Raw genomic sequence first — 26,281 nt, forward strand, 5'->3', positions numbered from 1 at the left:
CGATGAACGACGACGTGTCATGGATAAGGTTGTGTTGTGCTTATCGTAACGTTTTCAGATGTTTGATCTCTGTTCTGTTTGTTATTCTTTTTAGACAGGGATCAGTCGATTGCTTGGCTTCCAGTGCAATGGGATGGACGGTCTTACACCACCTCCACCTCCGGCCCATATGGGCTTCCCCGGTAAGTGAGATGTTTTCTTTAACCGTATTTGCAAAATATTTAGCACCAGCAGCACCAGCCGTTTGGCCAGATGTAATCGGAAAACAATTACGGAAATAAAAATTTCTTGGGATGGATTTGAGAGAGATGCGAAAAGGTGCCGAAATTTCTCCGCGTGTGTCGGCGTCCTTTGGCGAATCAAAGTTTTTGTTAAGGTTTTGTTTGAAATGAGGTTTGAAATGGGAGACATTAGCGAAACAGGGTGCATCTGGGTTGGAACAAGAAATTGGAGAAAGTATTTCCTGGCAAAAAAATGGAATGGGATGAAGTCAATGTGGAATTTTGTGTAAAAAATAATAATTGATTTTTATTGAATTAGATTTTGACTCGATATTTTATTAATAATTTCATTTGTATGAGATTTTATTTTTAGAATATTTTTATACGTATCAAATTCCCCAAATAAAAGCGACGACTTTATCGTATTTTTTTACACGATAGTTTTTTTATATTTCATTTTATTTCTGCCTCGTTTACTTTAAAAAGTTGAGTTTAAAATAAATGAAGCTGAAAAGTAGAATAAAGAGGGAAAAGGGGAAACTGTCGGCGACAGGAATGACACGAACGAAGCAATTGACGATGACACACTCGACCGACACTTTCTTCCTTGCAACATGTCAGAGAACGGTCCAACCTTTAAACTTGGTCCTCCCGTTACGACATCGTCGCCCCGCTGCCTGCTGCCTGCCTCGTTCGGCAACGAAATCAAAGTCAAAGGGAGAGAAGAAAAGCAAAGCAAATTTTATAAAGTTTAAGTTGAAAAGGGCTCAAAGGGAAAAGTTGTTGGAGAGTGAAAGTCAAGTTAAAAGTAAAATAAATTATGGTATTCAACACCATCCAAGCCGACAGACATGCATGCACGGGTCGGGTAGTCGTAATGATGTCGGGGGTTTTGCATGCATCTAGACATGAATTTAGGGATATTGTTGCATACGGAAATTTTTATTTTGAACTTTTTTCCAGAATTTTTTGTAGCAAGTTTTTTTTATTAAATTGTTTTTTCGAGAAACATTTCCCATCATGCTTGTTAGTGATTCCCTATACATCGTGTTCATTTAGTTAATTCTTCTCCTGATTTGTCCAAGTCGGCGAAAGTTTCAAAGAGGTCAAAGGCAGTGAAAGAACCAACGCTAACTCGTCAGTCAGTCAGAGTTAACTCGGTAGTTGGTCTTCAAGTGTCCTGTTGCTCTTTATAAACTAAACTCTAGTCGCATTCATTGTACATGACTGATTTTTGACATGACTGCGTGTTGATTATTGTCAAGTTTCAAGAATTTAAAATCAAAGCGAGCTCATTTGTCGAGTTATTTGATGATGATGACGGTGTTATTTTATTTATTAGAGCTCCTCAGTAAAGTTGAAAGGGAGAAAGTATGTGATTTAAAAAATGGGTGTACCTTTTACTCAAGATTTGGATGGATGTATGCAGTCATGTATTTGGCAGCATTGTGTTGGACGGACGGATGGATGGAGGAATATGGAATCCCGTGTTTCCGACGTGATAATTAAAACGGAAAGTTTGATCATTAGTCTTGATTAAATTGGAGTCGGCAGGAGGGCTTTTGATCTCTCAACTCATTTCCTCATCATTCTCTCTCTCAGAGATCGAATTACTTCTTCCAATTTCTCAGGGGTGCGGGAGAAAACCGACCATGGAACTAAATAAGAGAGAGAGCATCCCACTCTGTCGATGTCTAATAACAAGGAAGGAAGGAAGATACGAGACGAGACAAGTCCTTCCTTCGTTACTTGGAGGAATAGTAATTAAATTTGGTGCATGGTTTCTGCAAATTAATTGCAATACTTTGACAAAATTGCGAAAATACTGTTTTGATTGGGGGAAGAAAAATGTAAAGGCGGATGATCAGATATTGTCTGTTCATGAACGGAGGGAGATGTTTGTTCTTTTCATGATTATCTTTTAGGATTAGGATTGGCAGTTAATATATTTCGGGATGAAAGGCGCCGAGACTTTTATTAGGATTATTTGCTTTCTCTCTTCTCGGCATGTCTGCGTCTTTTTGCCCACCCGGACTGAGAAAGAGACAAAATTAAGTCGGAGACAGCACCGCGTTGCTTGGCTGGGATGGGGATGAGATTTAATTTGTTTGCTTTGCAAAGTGGATATTGAACTTTGGAAATTGGAGCTGGGAGATGGTGGTAGGTTTTATGTAGTGAGTGAGTGACGATGATAATGAGATTTAATGGATAAAGATCGACTAGACTTGCTGTCGAGGAGGGTGAAGAAAACTGAAAATGCGAAACTTTTTAACTGCTCACTGGCGCCGGGATCGGTTTTCGGTCGGTGAGTTTGTAGGAATGGGAATTTAGATAAGAAAAATGTTGTAAATTTAGGGAAGTTTAAGCCTCCGTTGGGAACAGGGGAGTTTTGAAAGTTATCAAATTATTGCAAGAGACGTAGAGAATTTGTTAAGAAATTGTGGAAATTTCTGGCACCTTCACCATTTTCTTTATATTCCTGTTCTTACTTTGTTACCCACGCCACATACGGAACGTGTTGCTACTAATATCCTTGGTTTATTTTATTATTGACCGTGTACCTCCTGATCATGATTATTAGCTTCATCATTGTCAAGTCACACTCTCGACACTGCGTTATTATTACTATTATTCTTAACAACAATAATAATAACCCCTACGAAGCAAATCCCGTGATGAATCCCCTCCACTCCATCCTCCTCTCTGTGTACTTAACAAGGTGTATACATGTCAACTTATCCTAACTACCCAACAAAAGTGGATGTAATGAATCTCTCCAATAAATAATGGCAATAATCCACCAAATAATCCCCAAAGCAGGGATATTATTATTATGATATACGTGTATACATATTGCTCTCATTCCATATTTGCTACCGGGTAGCAACACTTTATTCAGTTATGGTCTGGTCTGACTTGCTGAATGAAATGAATTTATTGCTGCGTCAGCAGAATAATATTCAAAATGTGATCATGAAAAAAAATCAACTCTTAGTTCGATCCTCATTACTCAACTTGATTTTATTAGTGATCATTCCCCGTAAAATTGCAGGCAGCATTTTTGAAAGAGGTTCTTTTCTCCCCATGAAATTTTACGATTTCTGTAAATTCTGTCCCCACAGGGTTGGTGGAAAATGTGATAAGGTAGATTCTCCTCCTTCTTCTTCCTCTTTCAGTCCGGATTTATTTGATTGATCCTTCAGTTCACTAAAGTTGTCTCCTATTTTTCTAAATGATAATGGGATTTGTGCCGGGCTTTGGGTTCAATTTGTAGACAAAAAAAAACTAAAAGTAGTAAAGTAACCAGGTTGACTTTGACTTGAGAAAGTTGAAGTGTTATCATCTAGTCGGGTCTTCTTGGTCTTGGAGGAAATAAATTAAATGAAATTGTTTCTTGCAGGGAAGAAACTGGTATGAGAAAGTCAGTCTTTCTTTATTTTTTCCCTTAGCTCTTACTTATTTGATTCACTCGTCGTAGAATTGATCTCTCTTTCCCTGTCCTCACATTCACAAATTACGACGATCACTCACCCATGGGACACAAACTGACGAAAAGCGAGCGAGTGAAATCTCTTCCTTGCCAGCCACATTTATTTTTTATTTTAGTGGAAACTACTTAAATCGCCCCCCCCTCTCGTCGAACAACTAACCCACCCACCTCTGGATGGAGGTGCATGGGTATCCATATTCTGGGGGATTTTTTGTAATAAAGAAGTGTCACGATTTGAATAAAAACGGAAGAAAAGAAGACGGTGAATTCATAATTGAATAGGTTGTGCCGTCTTCAATTTAAATGAGGTTGGGAAATACTCCATACTCTGAAATATAATGGTGGCAGAGAGGAGAGAGAAATAAAGTCACGTCAAGATGAAGAAAAGGAAAAGTCCCAAAGGGTTTGTTTCCACTTCCTGTCTTTCTTCCTTCATGGAGGATGAATTTGCGACGAGGTCGTGTCAATGAATTCTACTCCACTGGGTGCAACATGACTTCTTTTTTCGTGAAAAGATGAATTTGCATTTTGAATTATGCAGTATGGTTTCTTCATCCAAGTCTAGTCTCAAATTACAATTAGAGAAAGAGAGAGAGGTTTGGGAATTTCCAATATTTCCCAAGGTGAAGTGAAGAAGCCACATAAATTATTAGGAGCTGGTGGAGGTTCGTTAGAAAGTGGAATTTTGTGTTTGAAAATTTTGCAAAACGAAGTAAAGAGAGAGAAAGTTGATGATGAGAGAAAGGTGGTGCTGGCTCTTTACTTCCTTCCTGTCTGTAATTTAGAGCTTGGTGGATGTGGATGAATCGTGACTATAATGCGGATTTTGACGCAATTGATGATGCACGAATAATCTTTAAAATTGGGCTGAATTTGGAAAAGAGGAAAGTAAAATGGTTGCGGTGGTGTGGGGATGATATGAATCAATCATATCACATGCATGGTCGGCTAACGATCATTATACTTACAATAAATAAATAGATCGTGGGTTGCTCTTACTGCCTTTTGTTGCGGGTTGAAATCATTATTCATTGAGTCTCTTCTGGTGCCGGTCTATCTAATCGCAAAATACGTTTTTGGACAGGATCAATCCTGGTTTCTTTTTGAGACGGGACGAGTCAAGGTAGAATGTAAAGATGTAAACTCATGTTGGTCTACTTGAGCTTCAGAATTCTTATCATTGATGAAATCGTCTTTGTGGAAAAAGGTCGGTGAAAGGTGGTCATGTAGTTGAATGATTTCACAATTTTATTTTGCACCCTAAATTTCTGAGGGGGTGTGCCTAGTATTTTTGAAAATCTGAAATTTCCGGTGAAATGTTCGTCATACAGAAGCCCGGGGAAAGGGAGGGATTCCGTCGAGTTGAAAGAGGTACATTTAATTATTACTAATTATACTTATTAAATTTCTTGTTGAGTGATGTGAGACTCAAAAACGTTGAGTGGACGTATGTGTGTGCATTGTATTTTATTCTTATTATCGGCTAGTTTTTAGACGAAATTCAAGTGTTTTGCGCGAAAGATGATGAAGTGGTTTTAGTAAAATGGATAATATGGAAAGGAGAAAGTAGTTAGAAAAATCGATAACCACTTGCGTCTATTTATACAAAATTTGAGCAACATGAGTGGTCAGACGATGGAAATTGGAATGAGTGTGCATTTCCGAATAATAATCCGAATTCAAGAGTTTGATGGGGTGAGTGAGGATAAAAATTAGAAAACATTCGTCCGATTCTTCGCCATATTCAAGGCATTATCTTTTTTATATGGTGGTAAAACAGGGTGGGTGAACCACATCTCGTGTTTAGGATGAGCAATAAAGAGTGAAAGTTGATCCCGAGGAGATGTTTGTTTATATTTATAACACGTTTTAACACCAACTGTGGTGCTACACTAGTGTTTATATCTGGGCCAGATGTATAATTTTGTCGGCTGTTGCTGCTGCGTTGTTAAATCCATAATCTAAATAATAATTAATTGCACTTGATAATGATTTGTTGTTTTTTGTATCAGCAGGCTTGTCAAGGCAGTACCCCTTTGGAATGGGGTACCCTTACGCCGGTCTTGGTCCTGAAGTATCTCAAGTGTCCCCTTGGTAAGGAAACGTTTGTATTCTCGTAATTTGCATATAACTGATAGCCAAATGAGGCGGCTTAACAGTGAACGTCAGCACAATAATGCCGACGTTTGAGAAATGAGCGTGATTCATTCGTTGTTGTTGTTCACCTTTGTCTCAGCTTAATCGTCGGCACAATGTGTGTAGTGTGTACTATTAATAGCAATCTTGTTTGTTGAGACCTCTGCTGAGGATAAGTAGTTTGCAATTTTGTTCAAATTTGTATTAGAGTTTGAAAATTTCTTAAAAATACATAAGTGATTTTATTGACAACTAACTGTTTAATTCCAGGCCTCAAGGGATATACCCATCGATCTCGAACGCTGGAAGTGCTGGAGGTTCGCCAGGATTTCGTTATTCTTCATCCCTTTCATCGTCCTTACCTAGGTAAGCAATTCCGTGATACATAGCGAAAAGATGTACATACATCATCGGGGAATTTATCATGTTGTCTAATTTGTGCCCTTGTTTTGAAATTACAGTGATTTCTACAGACAATATCCCCCAATGTTACCAGGATCAGGATTGGGTGGTCACCCAGGACTTAGTCACTTAGTCGGACAACAAAAACATGATGCTCACCCTCACCTTGATAATCATAGGTAAGAAGATATAATTGGTTTTGTTTGATATATAATTTGTCACATGGTTCCATTTTATTTTTATAAACGGTGTTGTGTGACCGTGTTTTGCATGACCGAATAATTTAACACTGTATCCGTATTTTTTTGTACATTTCTGATAACATTTTTCCTTCTTTTCTTTGTTTTTATTATTTTGCTTCCGGAATTCAACAAGTTTGGTGACTCCATCTCGAATATGTATTTCTCAAGAAGATGAAGAATTTCTTCTCGCTCAACAAAATCGTCTCCTCGAGCTTCTGACATTGTTTTCGAAACAGCTGGGACGAATGCAGAACACTCGGGCAGAAATGGGACTGCCGCTTCTAAAGTACCAAGTCATTGGTCCTGCTGTGGACACCCTTTTTGATTTAATAATGTCATCAGCAACAAATAACAAGAAACATGACAATGAATACGGCAAACTCGTCGAACTGCCGATTGACCTTAGTCGAAGATCGTCCTGTCCAATGACCAGCATCGAGCTTGCGACGGCAGCCACACTTTTGGAGCTTAGAGCCAGTACGGCAAGAATAATTTCGCCGAACCCTAGTATGAAGTCGCATCGTGGATTCCAAATTCATGAAGGACGAAAGGACGAGACGGCAGCAAGACAGAATCGTAGTAGTCATGATGGGAGCGTAACTCAAGAACAAGATTCGGGACATTTTGACAATTCGTTTGACGATGACATTTCTGAATGTACTCCAAATCCGCTAGACGTACTCGACATTCAAATGAGTCAAACGTCGTTGAAGTCTACTACTTCTAATCATACAGATTTTGGAAGCAGCATCAATAAGGCGAAGAAGAAACGATCAAAGTGTTCCTCTAATCAAAATATTAAAGGAAAATCCACCAGTTTGCGCTCCAACGAGCTGATCAACCATCGTACTATTATCGACTCACATATCTGCATCTGTAAATATTGTGGGCGTGATTCGAGGACTATCATCAAGAAAAATCAGGATATCAGAAATAAGAAAAGTATTTTGAATCGGAAGCAGATTGTCAAGAGACTTAAAACACGACAAACTACTGCTCTACTTGACAAGCGTAAAAAACCAAGAAAAAGTCTACAACTGGAAATATCGTCACTTGCGACGGGTATTGTGACCACTAGCTCATTGGATCATGCATGCCCTTCTTATTCGGCTAAGAAAGACGTATTATTGGCATCGACCGCACCTACGTCCCCACCAGCAGTAAAAGTAGAAAAGAATCTATGTGAAATTGACCAAGAATCTTCAATGGATATCAAGGATGTCAAGGATGTTTTCGATGAGAATGCTTTTCGCATCTTCGAATCGGATGCGAGCCGATCTTCATGGTAAACTGCATTACTGTGGAGTAATAGACATAAGATTCAAATTTAATAGTTATGATAGTTCTCTAAGAAAATAGTTAATTAAATTTGGTTATATTTTCATCAAAACTCTGTACTAAAACTTGTCATTTTGTGTGAATTTCAGGTCTAGTTTATCCGATCAGAAGTCGTCTGATAATCATCATAGTTCCAAAAATGCGTCAGATTCAGGACAATCGTCAAATAGTCAGAGTAAGTATTATTTAGTTTTTTTTTCTTCTTTCAACTTTCACTAAAAAAGTTCTGTCCCCACGATGGTCGTCACTACTCTCTCTGTGTCCTTCCGTTCCAACCAAACCATTCATTTTTTCCTTTGTTGTTTTGTTGCATCGAACCCAAAAGTAATCTAATCCAATATCTCTCATAGTTTTTTTTGATGTGATGTGACAAAGGGGAAAACAGGATTGGTTTTATTTCGTTGGTCTTTGCTCCCACTACTCTCTTACTTTTGACTCTGGTTTTGGTGGAGAAAGCTTTATTTGATTTCTTCCACGACCAACCCCTGTGTGTGACGACTGAAAAAAAATTCACAAGTCAGACACACACACTCACTCACTCAGAGAAAGAACAAGAGAAAGTTCTCTCTTTTGTTCTGTATTTCATTTTGATGTTGCATTTATTTCAGATGAAAAGAAGAAACCGCACATTAAGAAACCTCTCAACGCATTTATGCTATATATGAAAGAAATGAGGGCGAAAGTCGTGGCCGAATGTACGCTTAAGGTAATTATTCCATATTATGTGTGTATCTATATACAACATATTACTTATGTTCTACTGTTGGTGGGTCTACTAACTTTTGTGTTTCGCTACTATCAAAAATTTATGTACATTTGTATTGTGTTTACAGGAGAGCGCCGCCATCAACCAGATTTTAGGGCGAAGGGTAAGCAATAATACTAATAATTCTTTGTCTCTGTCCTTCAGAATATTAGGACTAAATGTCACAAACACGACACAACCAGAACAACCAAGTACTTACTCTTTGGACCAAGATGAAGAACGAGTAGTTTTTTTTTGTATAAAATAAAAAAAGTCCCATGTCCAATTTCCATCTTGGTGACTTGGCTTTGTCCTTTGATCTATAAAAGAAAGGAGTATGCAAAGAAATCTGACATTTTTCTCATTGTTGAAACTACAAAAATCTAGTGTTTTTCCATGTACCGAATAATAGTAGTACATGCATGGAGGTGACGCCACAACCAAACCACAGATGAAGCGTGGTATGTGGCTGGCATGTTATGTAGTAAAGTTAGAGAGAGAATTTGCCTCGTGTCCACTCTTGCATAAAGTTTCTTGAAGATGAGAGAGATCAATCCGAAATGTGATAGATCTCGCTAAGAATTCTCTTTGTAAAAGTGATGCCATGTCAAAATGTGGTATTTCGCTTTTCTTTCTTAAAACCTGATCTGGATTGAAATTGGTTACAAGAGAAATTGGTTGTTGTTGCTGTGTTGTGAATGTGATTGGAGTGATTCGTTCTTACTTTGATGTTTTGGGGAAATTACATTATTTGCAACATTATCGCAAATTGTTAGATTTATATAAGTGTCATTTGTTATTTCTTGTGTAAATAACTTTGCCCAATCATGATTCATGATGATGAAAATTTGCGGTTATGTTGTTAAATGGTAGTAATTTTGCTTAATTTTGACATAAAGTTATTACTTTTGATTTGAAATTCCTTTGGAGTAATAAAAGGGAAACTTTGCACCTGCGTAAAAAAATACATACATGACAAGGAGCCAACCGGAAGTATTATATTATGTCTAGGAAAGATTTGCATGAATGTACTACTAATGAATAATTATTCTTATTATCATTCCGGTTACATATTATTATTACTTACTATGTGTATCTATCTGTCATGGTTGTTGTTGTCAATATTGTCAATGTTCACATTTTCCCTCTATATACACAAGTAATTTACTTAATAATACGTATTACTACCTATATTATGAAATCGAGGGTTGAACTATTTTGTGATTTATTAGTGGCACTCATTAAATCGCGAGGAGCAGTCCAAATATTATGAAATGGCTCGTCAGGAACGGCAAACACACATGCAATTATATCCTGGCTGGAGCGCTAGAGATAATTATGGTAAAAAAATTCTTCGGAAGGTTATCTTTCTTTAGGAACGAACGAAAGACATCAATAATGTATGAAATGTGCTCACACACAGGCTACGGTGCTAAAAAGAAGAAGAGAAAGAAAGAGAAAACTTCCGATGGAGGTATTTTTGTGCATTTGTCCAATATATTTCCATTTTAATTAAAATAACCAATGACGGCCATCCCATCGGTAAAGTTTTTTCACAACCCTCTCCTCCTCCTCCTCTCGATGATGATAACAAAATCAATCAATCAATTGGTATTTATTAAAAAAACAATATATTTCGCTTGTTCGCGCTGGCAAAAAACAAATAAGTCGGGTCTTAATTATTAATTACTACTTAATAATCAGTCCAGAATTATTTGTGAGTGAATGCACAAGAACTCCTTCATCAGTTTTCAGTTTCTTTAATACGTGTATTAGACACAAAGTAGGGTAGCTCTCAGTTGTTTAAAGAGGTGCAAAGTGGGTAGGAATGGAATATAATGATCTATATAGTTGTACAAAAAAAAGATCTCCATTTTTCCTCCAAATGACAACATCGTTTTATTAATTATTTTGTTTTGTTTGATCTTTCTATAAAGTGGCACGCGTTAGGCCGTGAGGAACAAGCGAAATACTACGAGCTTGCCCGTAGAGAAAGGCAGCTTCATATGCAAATGTACCCCAATTGGTCCTCAGTAAGTAAAACATAGTTACATATATATATAGGGCAACTTCATTTAAACATTTAAACTCATAAGCAACTTCTAATTAAGGCTCAGAATAGGACTCACCATGAAAAGAAGCGGAAGAAAAAACAGGATCAAAAGTTTGATGGAGGTTTGTAAACTATTTTCACTCTACGAATTTGCAATAATTTTCGACTTCTTACTGGTGGCAGCAGCAGTTGCGTCTCTATTTTTTAACTTAACCTCCCTTCAATAATGTCCCCTTTTGTAAAAAAAACCACATATTAAAAAATAATCATGAAAAGTTTTACCGATGGGTTGGGTATATAGTTGGTGATGATATCTGTCTCTCTATCTCTCTCCTATTTACCTCTGCTTTCTCCTATAAAAATGCTTACACTCACTCTCTCGTCTCTTATTGTGTCATCAGTCTCAATTATGATGATGATGATATACGTGTCGCGTTTTTTTAAGATGTGAACTAATACATTTTCTCAATGAATGAATACAGGAAACAGTATGAAGAAGTGCAGGGCAAGGTATGGGCTGGATCAGCAGAGTCAGTGGTGCAAACCGTGCAGGTAATAAAAAAAGTTTTTTTATTATTAATTATTACGCTATAGTGTAAGTAGTGAATTTGAGAATTCAGTTGTGGGATAAGGGAACTATTTTTCTCTTTGTTTGTCGTTCCTCCTTATCTGACGCAGTCGAGGCTTTTGCGGACTAACAAAATTAATCTTAAGAGAAAGTTGTATTTTTTTCTTGAGAGATCGTGCATTTTGCAAGCAAAATGTCTCACTTTTCCAACAATTTTTGTGAGAAGACACGAACAATACTACTACGCAAAACATTGTTACTTATGCATCCCACATTTTATTGGCGAATGCAACATTGTTCCTTTTATTTCGTGAAAAAAAGGCTTGTCCAGAATTTTATTAATTTAACTCTTTGCGAATGGCTTAATTATTCTGAACACCTCTTAACTCTTGTTCTTCTCTCTATTATTATTATTATATGGATATTGCGTCTCTTTTTATATCTCGGCTGTGTTTTGTGTGTCTGAATGATTAATTATTATATGGATGCGCGCATACGTGTTTTATTTTTTACTTGTTTTTTTTTCTTTGTTTGTGTGAGTTTGCTACTTAAGAGGTAGGGAATGATGATAGGTTGCACACTATTAATTCGGATGGCACTTTAAGAAAATAAGGGATTTCAGAAAATGTGTCTTCCCACATTTAGTTTATTTTCTGTTTTATTTCGCTCATTAATTGGAGAAAGTTATAAAGGAACAAGAAAGAAAGTGAGAGCTACTTTCGTTACTCGCTGTCCGTCTTCTTCTTCTGCCTGGTTAAATCAGCAATCAATTAATTTATTTGTTGGATTCTTATATCATCATTCATTCATTATTATACAATTATTGGACGTAAGGATTGAGTCATGTCAGTCATGAGCTAAATATTCGTTATTATTATTATTATAGTCGGGCATTTTATTTATGTTTTTGTTTTTATTTGTAGTCATCAATAGCATGGATGACACATTTTCTGAAATTCTGTTGTTGTTATTGTTGTTCTTGTCGATCCTAGATTTTAGCTTGTTTTACAACCCAAAATTTAGAAGTAGTTTTGGATGAATAGATGTGTTGTGCAGTTTTACGTTTTTACTTTCTCTTACGTAATTTTAGTGAGCTTAAATGTTTTAGTTAAGTAATTATCATAAACTCTGCAGATTTATGATGTAGTTGATGATTAGATGATGATAATTTGCATACATTTTTTTCTAGCCTTGAATTTGTTTATTTTTTGATACTCTTGATGTTATTTTTATTTGTAAACATTTAAAACATAAAAAAATATCGAATTTGTCCGTGTCTTCCACTTTTGAAAGATCAAATTATTATCAAGGATTTGTTTTTTGAGCTACATATTATGTATGTAAATAGCCGAAAAGACTGACGTGACTTTTTCCACGGAAAGAAAATTACCTTTAAAAATTGTGTTACTTACATAATCAATTGTATAATGAATGACTTATTATGTATGAATTCTATTAACAAAATGAATTGATTGATTGCTTCCTTCCTTCCTTATCGCCTTCCTCTTCTCTCCAAAGTTCGGACGGCTCAGGCACCACGCTGAATCTCATGACTTCGTCAAGTTACAGCGGAATGGTCGCAGCAGCTGCGGCTGCGGCCGCGCAACAACAGCAGCATAACAACAACAACAACAACAATGGACTTCTGTCCCCACCCAACACGTCACCCACGCTAAATAATAACAATGGCCACAATAACAGTATTAACAATTCTTCCTCCATCGGGAGTAATGGGGGAGGGACGCTAGCAAACATGTTAGGCTCACCAAATTCACATTTACAAAACCATCTTCAAAACCCGAACGGAGGTGGTCAACAGCTTAACTTGGTGTCAGGGCATGGTCAAGGGTTAGTAGGGTTACATCATCATGGTGGTCATGGTCCTCATGGACATGGTCTTCCGGTGGCTTCTCCACTTCCGGAACCGACCTATGTTAGTCTGTAGCCAGTAGTGAGGTCATTAGAGAGGATGATGACTCTTAATGACTGGAATGAGTATTACTATGGAGGGAGGACCTATTACTAATCGGGGTGAATTTGATAGAGTTAAAATTTTGGGGTAGTTATTTACTGTATAATTTTTCAGTATAGACTCCTCCAAGGTCAACGCATTTGGTCCATTTTGATTTCAAATCTCTTTCAGTCTACATATTTTGTTGCTCAAAAAAAGCAAAAATTTCTGCTTTCACTTCTCCAACTATCGAAATCTTTCCTACCATGTGTTTTTTTTTCTTCTAATGTCTAAATTGGCAGTAGTAAACCATGTAAATTAGTGAAAAGTGCCGAATTTAATTATTTTTCGCGTGTCTCACTGTTTTTTGTCACTTTTAACAATCTACTTGCTTCGACAGTAGACACATGAGTAGCCCTCCCACAGGAAAACGGGGGTGGCCGCACCCTATCATGGCCAACCTGATTATTATTGGTCCTACCCTCGTCGTATTATAAATGCGTATAACAACATGTAGAAGAACTTGAAAGGATTTAGGTTAGACTAAAATGTATAGAAAGGGTTCCACAACAGTTTGCCAAAGTTAGTTGTTAGTTGATTGTTTAGTCTTGTTATTAAATACTGTAGGTTAAGGGTTACTTAAAAAAGGTCCCTTCAATAACCATCGGATTCTTGTTAAGGTAGGAATTACATAATTACGTGTAATATTTTTATGTAAGTCAAATTCAATAGAAGTTATATTTAGCTATTACGAGTTTTGTTTGTGTTGTCTTCTTTAATGCGAAAATTTAAAAATTAATCTGTGATATCACATATTACGAGGAGATGAGGTACACACAATCATTCAAGAGATACAAAGTAGCTAGAGTTTCATGAAACTATGAGATAAATATACAGTTGTTAAGTGGGTCGTGAAGTGAAAATGAAGACGTTTGTTGTTGTTGTGGGTATTGCGGGGTGGGTACGTTGTTTAGAACAAATATAAAGTTTGCATCCAACTTTATGATTTTTATTAGCATGGTCTTTAGAGGGAGGATGAAAATCCAATCTAAATTATGTAATAATTTGCAACAGATGACAAGAGTCGTGCACAATCTTCAGCTTTGCTTGTTTTGTGTATTTGGGTTTTTGTTGGTTATTTAGCATGAAAATGAGTAATTCATACTGATTGCATGTGAATTTGAGTTACAAATTGTAATTATTCCTTGTTTATGTTACGATTTATTGTAAATTTTGACTTAAATTGACTTTTGAACTGTTTCAGGAGGAAGAAGAAGTGTATTCGGTATTTGGAGGAGGCCAACAATGGAACTGGTGGTAGCGGTGGTGCAAATAGCGTCAACAGTGCGGATGACAACTTGGGAAGTGCTGGTAGTGCTGGAGAACCTTTGTCTCCAGAGTCCAAAGCGGGTGACTCTGACATGGACACGTCGTCAAATATGGATATGTCTAGTCCCAGCTTCAGTTTGACCTCACCTGGTACATAAATAAATTCTATAAAATGTTTACTATAAGATTCTGTTTAATGCATTCTAATGATGACGTTTTAATTGTTTGTTAGGAATGTCGATGGCATCTCCCGGCATGTCACTGCCCTCACCAGCCCTGACAAGTCCATCAGGAGTGATGCCTTCTCCAATTGCAAGCCTAGCAAGTCCCGCTGTTTCATTGCCTAGTCTCCAATCGCCTATGACACCTTCAATGTCTGAAGATCGTCACCCAATCTCCTCCGTTTCCAGTGCGGCCAGTTCCGTCAATTTTACTACGACAGCGTCCAACGGTACTAGTTCGTCCCATCATCAGCAGCATGCCACCTCATCTTCAAGTCATCATCACAACAGTAGCCGAAATCTTAACAATAATATTAATAATATTGCTAATAATAATCATCACAACCACCCCTCCAACTCCTCCTCCTCATCATCTGGTTTTGGGAAGCAGCAACACCATTCTAACCATTTCCATCCAGGCTCCTCTCCCAACTTTGGCTTTGGGCTGGGTCACTTGTTCAACGGTTCGTCTGTTCCAAACGGTGGAATGGGCTACCCATTCCCATTTCCGATAGGATTAAACCTACCAAATTTTCAAAAGCCGGCAAGAAATCCAGTCGGGACGAATCCTCATGACATTAACAATCCGTTAAGTGTTAATCAGCTAACCGGACAATGCAACTCGTCCTCATCGTCTGCCTCTTCCCTGAGCAGTATCACCAGCAATGAGAGAAGTTCAAGCGTCTCGAGTCAAAAGTCATCCCATTCTTCGTCCCATAATAATCATAATCATCATCGCTCAGATCGGGCGAGGAGTCGGGATCGAATAAACGTTACAAATTCAGACAACAAATCGTCACCTGAGAATAAAACAAATCCCGTCCCTGCTCCCGTAATTGGCGTTTCTTCTTGACCGTAGTAAAATAAAATTCCCACTTGACGATGATACCTTCTATCTAAATATATATATATATAAACCTTGACGAAGAAGATGATTAAATATTTTCTCAAAATATTTTCAACTCAATTACACTTGCTACAAAGAAAATCTGGAAAAATTTATACGATACAAATTAGTCGTAAAAATATGTAGGCAAGGCTATTCTACATTATTATTATTAGATATGAAGCCGTATCAGATTCATTTATTGTCATTATTATCTATAAGTTAGGTCATTGTGATCTCAAACAACAAGTTCAAATTACTTGTGTAGTGGCGACACTCATGAAAATATTTAAATATTTAGTTTCCATAATTGGGCAAGAAAAAAGGTCTCATTATTAAAACGTTGTTTTGTTTAGTGACGAAAAATGATATACCAATTATTAATTTTGTGATTTTATTTTTATTTACAAATTGTTTTCTACGCCAGTTATTATTATATTTATTTGGCAGAATAACTTCCGAGTTTTGACTAAACCTATTTATTGCACACGCTATTTTATAACTGTGCGTTCTTGTAATGAGCGAGACGTTATTTTTAAAAGATGCATAGTGTGCGACTAGTTTGGTTCAATCAGAACTACGGAATACTATACATGTTCTGCAAAATTAGTGCCATTTAATGACTTGACAATTTAATTTTTGTTACTTTGTGACAATCAAAAACTTAGTTTTTATTTTATAATTTATGTGAGACTGTTGGTGATTTTTTTTCACATTTGTACTACTACTTTAGTTTAGTTGGGTATTGATGCAATTTGTCGGGTATCTTATATATATTTAATTATTGAACGAAAGACTTTGATTTATTTATTATTTTATTGTATGCATACTTATTAATTATTATATAACCACCGCTCCGCCGCCGCCGCTTCTGCGGCTACCGAAATATTTTGCTGGTGGTTAATAAGAAATATTTACAATCATTTACATTATCCCACTAAATACAGTCGAGTCAGTCACGTATTGTTATTTAAAAACCTGTTTGATACCTAAGTAGAATATTTACATTTATATTTAGTTGATAATTTAGATATTTACATAGGGATGACATGATTTGTAGCAATATTTGCGTATTAACGGAAGGAGAATCAAATTAATAGCGAATCAAAAATTCAAAGAAAATAACAAATTTTAATGGTCCATCATTATCTCTCTCTCACTCTCTCACTATAACTCCTCTACTTATAAATGCCCAGACCGATAAGAGTATTATTAAAATTCTATTTGTATTCCGGAGTAATTTATATAAATTCTAAGAAAAAAGCGAGAAGCCAAATGCGTTTTAAGCTGTAAATTTTAGTTGAGTACGTTTAAAGACGATGATGTTACAGAGTTGTCGCCCGTGTCAAAGAAAAAATTGTATGTAAAATTAATAATACCTTAAAAATTCATGATGTAGTTTCTTCATGAATGGTTCGTTAATTGTTGTTGTTCTTGTTAAGCTAAGTGTAGATGATGATATGATTCAGATGAGCTAATAGGCAAATAAAATGTGTAATTATTTATAATAGTAACGCGTATTATACCCAACATATTGCATACTTTTATTTATTTACTTGAGTATGAAAAGATGAAATGGTTGTCAAAAATTGAATGATGCCCACACATTTATGCTATAAGAAAGAATAAATGGCAAACTTACTCATTTTGAAAAAAATGGTTATCAATCGTGTTTTTTCTTTAATTTCAGTCTGATCGAAAAAAATTGCGATTTTGCACATCTGAATTTGCAAAAATTTTATTGACAAATAGTTGGAATTGTTTGGAGTAAATTCTTACAATGCCCCAGAACTGCGCTTGTTTAAAATTTTCGGTTCGTATGATCGATTCATTCCTAAAATTTTGATGATTGATTGACTAACTCTGACTAATTCTGCTCTGCTTCATTACAAATTTTCGTTTTACCGTCAAAAAATTAATTAGCAATTATAAACTATGGAAGCAGTAGGTCACAACTCCTCCAAGTTGCTTAAGGGAGGCGAAGAATTGGTCTCCTTGATTGCAAGGGTTCACAAAATTAGCCACGAACCAATTACGGAAGAACGTTTTAGCGACTTGCAACAAAAAGTGAAAAATGTGACCGAGTCCATGTTATGGAAGGACCTGGACCCTGTCCTACAAAATCTGAAAGTCAACAGCGAACCCAGCAAAGCGCTGTTAGCCGAAGTTGAAGAGGCGATGGCGAAAATTGAAGCGACTCCTTCCAGACAAAGTGTGATTATCCAAAAGAACCTTGAGCAACTTGAGGACATCATCGCGGATAAGGAGAACTTAAGAAAGACCCTTCAAGCAGAAGTGGATCTGCATCGTAACGTGAGTATGGATTGTGCTAAAACAGTTACATAGATTGATTAATGTCTAATTTGATTTTCATTGAAAATTTTTCAATCTGATTTCGATTTCAGAACTTGGAAAAATTGAATGGATACGAGGAACGACTTCGTACGCTCGATAAGGAGTTGACGTCGTTTAAGGTTAACGTTTAAAAAATTGTTTACATACAACCTAATATTACATATTATGCGTGAGTTAACACAATTAATTTTGTGCAATATTAGATACGTTACAACGAGACTAGTTTGGAATTGAAGAAGCTCGACCCCTCCACGTTAAAGGTCAAATGTTTAATGCCACTTATTGAGAAGGCATTGGCCCAGGCGAAAGAGGACGAGACTGCTCTTTCATTGTAACTAAACTAAATTTAAGGTTAACAAACAACGGGATTATAGAATAAAATCTAATTGAAGTGTTTTTGGTTTTAGGTTACGCAAGGAAATACTGTCCCAGCCTGATGCTCGAAAAGAAGAACTTTACAATAAGCTTAGAGCAATATCTTTGAAAAGTATTCAGAATTCGAAAAGTCCCAAATATAATGGAGCTGACGAGGAATTTTTTTCCTAATTGTACGTGGATTAGCTGATAATTTAAGTCTTCTCTTCTTACCTTTGCTATACATACCACATCACATCTATACTCATTTAATATGTATCTAATTCATACGTGCCATTTTTTGAGGTCCAGTTTTAACATTGGCCGTTTATTTAATTTAATAAGTCCGTTAATTCCTATGATTCATACCACATGTGTGCAAAATGTCAACTCGATCGGATAAGTTTAAGGGACGAGTTAATCGACAGACACGGTGATAGTTCCCAAGATTTGTGTGCTTCAATTGAGTGAATTGTACTATAAGTATGTATGTAATAATACATTACATGGAGATTACTTGACATTTAGTATGAATAAAGAAATACTAAAGAAACTTTCGATTCGACCAAAATTCTAATTAAAATAAGAAAGTGTCATGAAAAGATTTTGCAACAGCGTGCATTTCGTACATAGAGTTGTATATAACAATCGATTTCGTAGTTGTAACATTGTGAAATGTGCTCCATAAAACATTTGCATAGATTTCACACAAATTTATAAGTTCTGCACTTCATGAGAGTCAAATTTTAGCAGCTTGCTTCATTTTAGATCAATCTGGGAGACGCCACGAATTCCGTACTGGCCCAACATTATGCACCTTGTTTATCAAACCTGATGAATTCTCATCATGAAATGGCCAACGTAATAACTCGCGATAATAACTTTTACAAAATTCGTGGAAGTGCAGTGCAAAACAACTTTTCATTCACCGTTCTTGTCTTGAAGCTGGTCAGAAAAGAGAGACAAAGAGCAGTGCACCAAAAACAATTAAAAAACGATCATCGTCTCCAATTTCATAAAGCGTTTTTAAAAATGAGTTGCAGCTATTTCATCATATTATTTAGTCGTCCATCAATCAAAACTCTAGTTTGTTGCATCATAATTTCAATAATTTCATGCTTTGCATAATTTAGTCGTTTCCGAAAATCCCAGTCTTCCTTCAGCGAAATATTCGCATTTTAGTAAAGCTGATTTGTCTTCTTGGATAAAAATGATATGCTGATGAATGAACTTGCTTAAAATAAAGTTCATCCAACGGGCACATCACATTTCTCCAAGAAACTGGAGGAGGCTTGTTCTCGACAGAAGGACTGCTTAGAAATGCAGAAATCCATGTCAAACGGCTGCATTTTATACCCACAGCATTTAACAAGTTTAAGTTGTCACATAATTTGTGCTGATGAAGTTCAGTGCAGCACTGCAGCATCGATGATTTAAAGAAACAAAAAAAAATTCTGGACGGCTTTAAACTGAATGCCATTCAATTCGATACCCTTCGAAGGAGATTAGTTGAGAAGTTCTGCCCTCACGTAACAATCAGTAAGGGTTTAGAGTAGTGAGTAAGTCAGAATAAGTCATAAAGTACTTAAGAGATTTTTTCATTTATTAACGGCAGCAGTGAAATATGTATTGTATCGCAGAGTTCATGTATTTAAAAGTTACAGGAGTCGCACAAAATGAATCAGTAAACCTCAGTAAAACTTAAACTAAGGATAAGAGAGAAAAAATTAAGAAATTACAAAAAAACAGTAGATTTCCTCCAACTCTTTTCCTTCAGGGAGAGGGTCAAGAATTGGTGCTTAGAGATCGTCTGTCAAGGAAGAAACAGCCCAAAAGTTGGTAAATAATTAGATCCGTGGCCGAAGACTGAGAGTCAGTCTCACAATCAGAATCAGTTAGTCAACTTGAGTGAGACTGACTGATCTGCAAAAAGATACCTAAACCCAACACAGGGAGTAGTACATAGTGATGTGGGAAATGTGAGACTGCGTGTCGCAAGTTCCTTTCTCTACAGAATGTACTGGATGTTAAGTATTTCTTAACGCGTTATCATTGAATACGGATTTCAGAATTCGATGTGGTTGATTTTTAACTCTGACCATTTTTACATGAACGCGTCATCACAAACTTTATCAGTAAATGCGTGAGACACTCGAGCGTTGAGATGCTGTTAGCCTTCCGTAATCCAGAGAAACAGTGATTCAATTTGTTTTACGACTCTGAAAAGAACCAAAATTTATAGCTTTTACAAAACTCAGCCCATTATTTCACACTTCTTGTGTTAACTTTCGATTTGTAATCAAATCTGGAGTGCAACTTCCTATCTTGGGGTTTCTTTCCACATTGTACAGAAAATGGTAGATTTCCTACCATAACCATAAACCATTTTTAATTGCATCCAAAAAAACAAATACACTTATGTATACTGAAAACTGAATTAATTAACGAAATTTTATACAAGAAGTAGTTTAAAATTTAATTAATTGCAAAGACAAAATATTTCAGTGTGTTCCTTCCAATTTTTATGACATTTTTCCGAAGATCCATATTTACATAAGTAGATTCATATGCTAAGAAAATCCACAGTTGACAGTAAAAAAAAATCCCCTTTTGAAAAACAGCCTTATTTCTTTATTAAATTTAAATGCGTCGCCATATATGCTACTGATAATAATTTTAGTATGAATTATTCCTCTGGGTCTACTTCGTGTTTTCCTATTGGTGGCTTTGTTGGCTTTGCTGTCGGCTTTGATGGTTTTCCAATGGGCTGAATGGGCAACCATCCGTCCGATTCAGGAAGAGGACGGGGAGGACCAGAAGGACCAGCAGGAGCAGGAGACGCAGTAGGTGGACATGCAGGATTGGCAATACTGACATAGTCATTGCCACCGATGGGGGGAGGGATTGGAAATCCGGGAATTGAATATCGTCCAAAATTGTCACAATTTCCGGATGGGGTATCTGTACATCAAGAGATAAATTATGCATAAAAAATTTGAAGGATATTTTATGAATTCACCTCCGGAGCATGATAACCCCATCGCCTTTCCGGTAAACATCCTCATCCCTTCACGCAACACGGTCATATGGTGCGTCACCCTGGACGAGAGGTACTTGCTGACGGAGGAAAACAGGGCAAATCTGGATAGAAAATTCAGAGCCTTGGTATTAATAGGCAGACTGATTATACGTTTTTAGATAAGCAATCATGGGGATTATCCATAAATGAAAAACTTGGGTCCAAAGGAATAATTACAGAAATGTGCCGTACATATCATATATTTACTTATATGTAGCGTATTACCCACGGACATGATGAATGATAGTCAAATCCTGGTATTTACACTAAATAAAAGATAAACGCGTCTTACCCGGGGGTAAAAACGTCCGACGTGGCTTGGTCATTGTACAAAGTTTCCGCGATGGCTTCCACAGCGTCATACATTTGTAAAACTCGACACGTCGGATTGACTATGGCCAAGTAGTCGTTGTCCTCATGTTGAGCGTTGAGGGAGGTCTCCAGTTGCATGAGAACTCGTCTCAATGGGGTTAAAGTTGTCACGCTGTATTTTATGATTGCGACCAGAACGGTCAAGGACAACTAAGAAATTATGTAAATAATTAGCACAAGTTCGGATTTAGATTTTTGCAAATAATAATTTCCGAAACCTTTGAAGTGTCATGACCAAAATTTGGGTTAACGCCCAAAGCTTCGTTAAATTTGGCATAAGTTTTCAAATGTCCAGCCCCAATCTGCGCGGATTTAAAAACTTCGTAGAAAATGGTATGGATGGGGGCGCAGAGGTCGTTAAGCGTGTCTCGGATTGCGGTTGACATCACCTTCAGGAATGGTTTCCCTTCCAGCAAGCATCTCAGGTAGCAAAGTGCTCCTAAATAGGATTTTAGGTAAAGAATGTTAAAGAATGTCATCTTATCTTATCAAGATATGCATTACAGCAGATAAGCCTTTACCCTCCTCATAATCTTCTTTCGTACAATTCGCCAACTTGGCGGCGCAGCTTTGAACTTTGGCTGTAAACTGGGCGTTAGGAACTTTCTCTCTGGTAGCCTTTTCCCGAATCGAGTTCCATTTGAGGGCGTATTCTTTGTGGATTTGTTCAAGTGTTGGAGGCCCTGAAGGACCAGGGGGAGGGGGAGTTTCAATCCCGGTCACCGTTGCTACTGGTTGATCGGGGGGATGATCTTCCACTCGGTTTGATCGCATGTCTACCAATCCATCGGGTGAATAGTCGGAGTAGTAGTCGCAGTAGATTTCTGAAATTATGTTTTTGAAGCTTTAGAAAAATAAAATTGGGGTAAATTTAATCGGTATTTTATTTTTTCATTACGTGGGAAATTAAGGAGAAAGCAAAGTAATAAAATTGACCATGGTCCCCTAAATTGGTCCATGATGAAGAAAAAAATCAAAGTCAAGATGCCCAAAGGACGAAATGCATATGGAACCTAGTTGATTGAGGACAATCACATAATTTATTTACTTCTAGAGTTTGCATAACTTTAGGTACAAGGCGACTTCTTGGAATTGTTGTGTTGAATTTGTAAACAAAGTGCAATCATTTTGATTATTTAGCACTGTCAAATGTTGAAATGAGGAAGTGAATAATGTATTGATTACGATCATTTTTGTGCAACTTTTTAATTAAGATGAGCCCCAGTATTTACATTTCCATCCTTATCACCATCCTGTCCTGTTCTTGTCTTCAATCCGTTTTTGCTAAATCCATACCAGAAAAACATGCAAATGCTCACGCGTATCCGGATACAAATAAGAAGCCACCTTTCGCCACGTTTAGTGAGGATCCTGGCATGTGGGCTAATTTAACAACACTTCAGAAACACTACGGACTGCCCAAGCTGGGTCAGATTTGTGTGACGGGGACGTAGGTTGATTAATTAAAGTTAATTATTTTTAATTAAATTCATTACATGTAAATATGTACTTTCACTTTTGAAATGGTAATTTGTGCAGTTTTCTCGTGTATGGACTGGCGGATTATTTTGTACCCAAGGTGGATATGATGCGTCTCATTAGTGGGGTCGATGCCTGCTTTCCTCCGGCTAAAGTACCTTATATTTTTGGTGATAAGTACTTATCATAAACATTGATTGTAATATTTTTTTCACAATGGTTGTGTTTCAGTTTCAATCCATGCAATTAGCAACCCCGCTACAGGGATCGATTCACGACTCATCGATTGCTTTATTTATTGAGCCTTATCTTCAAGGGCAAGGTCAGAGAAAATGATAAATTTGTAGGTGTATGAAATTTAAATTGATACTTTCACCAAATTTTTGTAGCGATAACTTTCCGCAAAAATTTACGGGAAGCCACGAGCAGAATACAAGGACGGTTGGAGTCGATAATAATTCATGGGGAGAAACCTTACACAGTGATTTCTGCCAGAACTGGAAACCGGTACTGTCTCCGGCCTGGATCCAAAGTGAGATAAGCCAATTTTTATATGATAGCCGATTTGCCAATTCAAATTCATGGTGTATTTAATGAGCAGGCCGGAAAAGCATCGAAGGACACGATCTGCATAAAGATGTACAATCAGATAAGTTCTCCGGATGGACCTAGTTTCAAGGATAACTTATACTCTGAAGTATATTTGGGATGTGCAAATCATTCCGTTCCTGAAAAAAATTTGTATGTCGACGACTGTAGGAAATTCGGCTCTGGGACTTTGGAACAGCTCAAGGTTCGTGAGAGTGGAAAATAAAAAATTAGGTGGATGAATTTTAGTCTATTTCGACGTCAAGAATTATCAAGGGATGAAACCACTTTATAGGATTGCTATGTTCGTTCGTTCGTCTGTCTGTCTGTTGGTCCGATAAGTCGGGAACGTAGCAGCATATAAACTTGAAACCTAACCTATTTACGCCAAGGCACAGACCTGATTAGAATATGGGTCAAATATAGGTCAGAGGTCATGATTCTTTAAAATTAGAACGGCATGTGAGGACTCAAAAGCTAACCAAAGGAATAAGTTATTTTGACATCCAGTTACTGGGGTCAAAAATGTTTGCACACTGGTTTCACCCCTTGATTACATTCGTCCCAACGATTTATTAATTTCCAATTTTGTTCCGAATTTTAGGAAACACGAATATAACCAACATCACTGAAGACGTTTATGTACCCAGTGATCCCGAAGATGTATGGCTAATTCCCCCCATATATCCACCACCAGTGTCGAAATGCGGTCAAAATAGTGACCTTTTGCACTTAATAGAAATGCGGGTCCAGTCCGATTTTTCCTCCCCTTTCCAACTATTTTACCCGAAAGATAAGAAACACTCGTGGCGAACGGATCTTCTGGACAATGCGTTTGACACAGTGCTCCTAACTTGTCCCGATACCGTCGTCGATCACGATTTTTTAGCTATGATGCGAGAATACTACATCTTCATGGCGGAAAAGATCGTCTGGTCGAAGGGGTCGAAGGGTCGCTTGCAAGAAAATAGTACCGACCTAGAACTCATGATTGATGCGACAGAAAGTTGCAATGAGATCTTATCCAAACCGGAAGTTGCAGCGGAATTTATGCAGGTAAAACTTACCCTCTTTACATAATTACTTGTAATTAATTACTGCGTACGTTATCTTATCTCTGGTTATCAGTATGCATTCACGGCGACCGAGGATCTGAGAGGTCATCCCTCTTTTTCTGAAAAGTATCACTATTACGACCACCGTTTAAAACCATATCCAGCTCTTTCTCCCGTGATGGAGACGATTTGGCTGGTGTTTAACACGGTGGCTTCCGTATGTCACGTAGCGTTGGATTCTAAAGAAAATTTTATAGATGATTTTATCCCCTTGTTTAACGAAATGTACTTGGATGATGAGCCCTTAACGAAGGAATGGTGAGTGTAAAATTAAAATGTGCGTAATAATTTTAAGTATGTACGAATATTTTTAATCAGGCTGCATCCCGGACAACTGTCATCTTTTATCCCCATCGTTTTTGGAGGAACTAATATCACCCGAGCGTTGGATTCTTTAGCGATCTGTTCCACCTCGGTGTATCACCGCATGCCGATGATGGACGTGATCCCCAGACCGCCCGGATTTCCACATTCGAGTGTCTACGACCAAAAAGGTTTTGACGAAGATCTAGATTTGACACAGACTTCAAACATATTGTACGGAAGGCATTACATAAGCGAGCGACTTGTGTATGTGTAATAATAAAACGACAGATTAAAAAATGTGCATGGTGGAAATGATGGCGAGATTTATTTATAGTACGGAAGGAAAATGCGAGTTGTCTTATACAACTGTAAGCAGGTTTACATCATAGACTTGCTAAACAAGAAGTGTGAGTCATCTAATAACGGAAGAGACAAGTTCAAACATGGTAACGGACAAATCACTCATCCTCAATCTACGTTTACAGTGGTACCTGAAGATCTTTAACCTGACGACCTTGTGTCACTGGGTTATGTTTTTTAGTGAAAGTTGTTGAATGTCCAGCCGGTGCACTGACCAACTAAGTTATTCAAGAAAGAAAACGTTTCATTTCCTCAAACAATGATGAAACGTTGATGCTGATGAGTCTGGCCAAGTTTTGTACCTTTTTGGTTAACACGCACATAAGTGTGATGAAATTAGAAAATGCAGTAAGCAGCAAGGATTATTAGGGGATTTTTCAGGAGGATGTAACATGAGATGACTCAGGTACATGAGGGATCTGCATATATAGGAAGTACACATGTAAATACATATGTATGTATTCTACACGTGGAAAGTACGGCATTTTTATGTTAATTTGACCCAAAATTCCAATCCAGCAAAATATTCTTTTCATATGCTTATTCTTGAAAAAAATTCCTGAAAATTAGTAATACAAAAATGTGGAGATTGTGTAATACAAATGACAAATAATCTCATGTGATGTACATACACGTACAATAGGAAGATCTATTAAGCTAACTACGTATTAAACTGCGCCACACCCACACA

General features: G+C 37.1%; 3 protein-coding genes across 9 annotated transcripts in view; 2 read left to right on the forward strand and 1 right to left on the reverse strand.

Moving 5' to 3' along the window:
• LOC110843907 (protein pangolin, isoforms A/H/I/S) overlaps positions 1-17,239 on the forward strand; it is a 113,214-nt gene extending 95,975 nt beyond the window's left edge. For 2 of the 7 annotated variants that reach the window (XM_035847275.1, XM_035847274.1), the window contains 13 exons: positions 95-182; positions 5,724-5,805; positions 6,118-6,213; positions 6,309-6,428; positions 6,625-7,776; positions 7,919-8,004; positions 8,438-8,535; positions 8,663-8,698; positions 10,512-10,607; positions 10,686-10,749; positions 11,110-11,179; positions 14,411-14,625; positions 14,708-17,239. In XM_035847275.1, the coding sequence (XP_035703168.1) occupies positions 95-182; positions 5,724-5,805; positions 6,118-6,213; positions 6,309-6,428; positions 6,625-7,776; positions 7,919-8,004; positions 8,438-8,535; positions 8,663-8,698; positions 10,512-10,607; positions 10,686-10,749; positions 11,110-11,179; positions 14,411-14,625; positions 14,708-15,549 (3,045 nt within the window). In that variant the 3' untranslated portion in view covers positions 15,550-17,239. Of the gene's footprint in view, positions 1-94; positions 183-5,254; positions 5,407-5,723; positions 5,806-6,117; positions 6,214-6,308; positions 6,429-6,624; positions 7,777-7,918; positions 8,005-8,437; positions 8,536-8,662; positions 8,699-9,806; positions 9,916-9,997; positions 10,049-10,511; positions 10,608-10,685; positions 10,750-11,109; positions 11,180-12,713; positions 14,108-14,410; positions 14,626-14,707 lie in introns of those variants that run through there. The other 5 variants (XR_004833879.1, XR_004833878.1, XM_035847276.1 and 2 more) reach the window with 5 other exon arrangements.
• Positions 17,240-17,397: 158 nt separating this feature from the next.
• Positions 17,398-18,844, forward strand: LOC110844262. Its single transcript, XM_022090420.2, has 4 exons — positions 17,398-17,895; positions 17,988-18,056; positions 18,141-18,268; positions 18,345-18,844. The coding sequence occupies exons 1-4, from the start codon at positions 17,518-17,520 to the stop codon at positions 18,481-18,483; spliced, it is 714 nt and encodes a 237-aa protein (XP_021946112.1). The 5' UTR covers positions 17,398-17,517; the 3' UTR covers positions 18,484-18,844.
• A 2,058-nt stretch (positions 18,845-20,902) lies between these two features.
• On the reverse strand, positions 20,903-22,753 carry LOC110845359. The gene is made up of 6 exons (XM_022091758.2): positions 22,641-22,753; positions 22,264-22,566; positions 21,961-22,181; positions 21,663-21,892; positions 21,311-21,432; positions 20,903-21,252 (listed from the first exon to the last, which is right to left on the reverse strand). The coding sequence occupies exons 1-6, from the start codon at positions 22,699-22,701 to the stop codon at positions 20,978-20,980; spliced, it is 1,212 nt and encodes a 403-aa protein (XP_021947450.1). The 5' UTR covers positions 22,702-22,753; the 3' UTR covers positions 20,903-20,977.
• Between the last annotated feature and the right edge of the window lie 3,528 nt (positions 22,754-26,281).

The sequence above is a fragment of the Folsomia candida genome, unplaced genomic scaffold, assembly GCF_002217175.1.
Source record: "Folsomia candida strain VU population unplaced genomic scaffold, ASM221717v1 Fcan01_Sc002, whole genome shotgun sequence".
Classification (NCBI taxonomy): domain Eukaryota; kingdom Metazoa; phylum Arthropoda; class Collembola; order Entomobryomorpha; family Isotomidae; genus Folsomia; species Folsomia candida.

Coding starts and splice junctions, on each gene's coding strand:
- LOC110844262 (XM_022090420.2), top strand. CDS start 17,518: ATGGAAGCAGTAGGTCACAACTCCTCCAAGTTGCTTAAGGGAGGCGAA. Junction 18,057..18,140: donor AGGAGTTGACGTCGTTTAAG/GTTAACGTTTAA, acceptor GTGCAATATTAG/ATACGTTACAACGAGACTAG. Junction 18,269..18,344: donor GACGAGACTGCTCTTTCATT/GTAACTAAACTA, acceptor TTTTGGTTTTAG/GTTACGCAAGGAAATACTGT.
- LOC110845359 (XM_022091758.2), bottom strand. CDS start 22,701: ATGGACCAATTTAGGGGACCATGGTCAATTTTATTACTTTGCTTTCTC. Junction 22,567..22,640: donor CTTTCTCCTTAATTTCCCAC/GTAATGAAAAAA, acceptor ACATAATTTCAG/AAATCTACTGCGACTACTAC. Junction 21,433..21,662: donor TCGGACGTTTTTACCCCCGG/GTAAGACGCGTT, acceptor TTTTCTATCCAG/ATTTGCCCTGTTTTCCTCCG.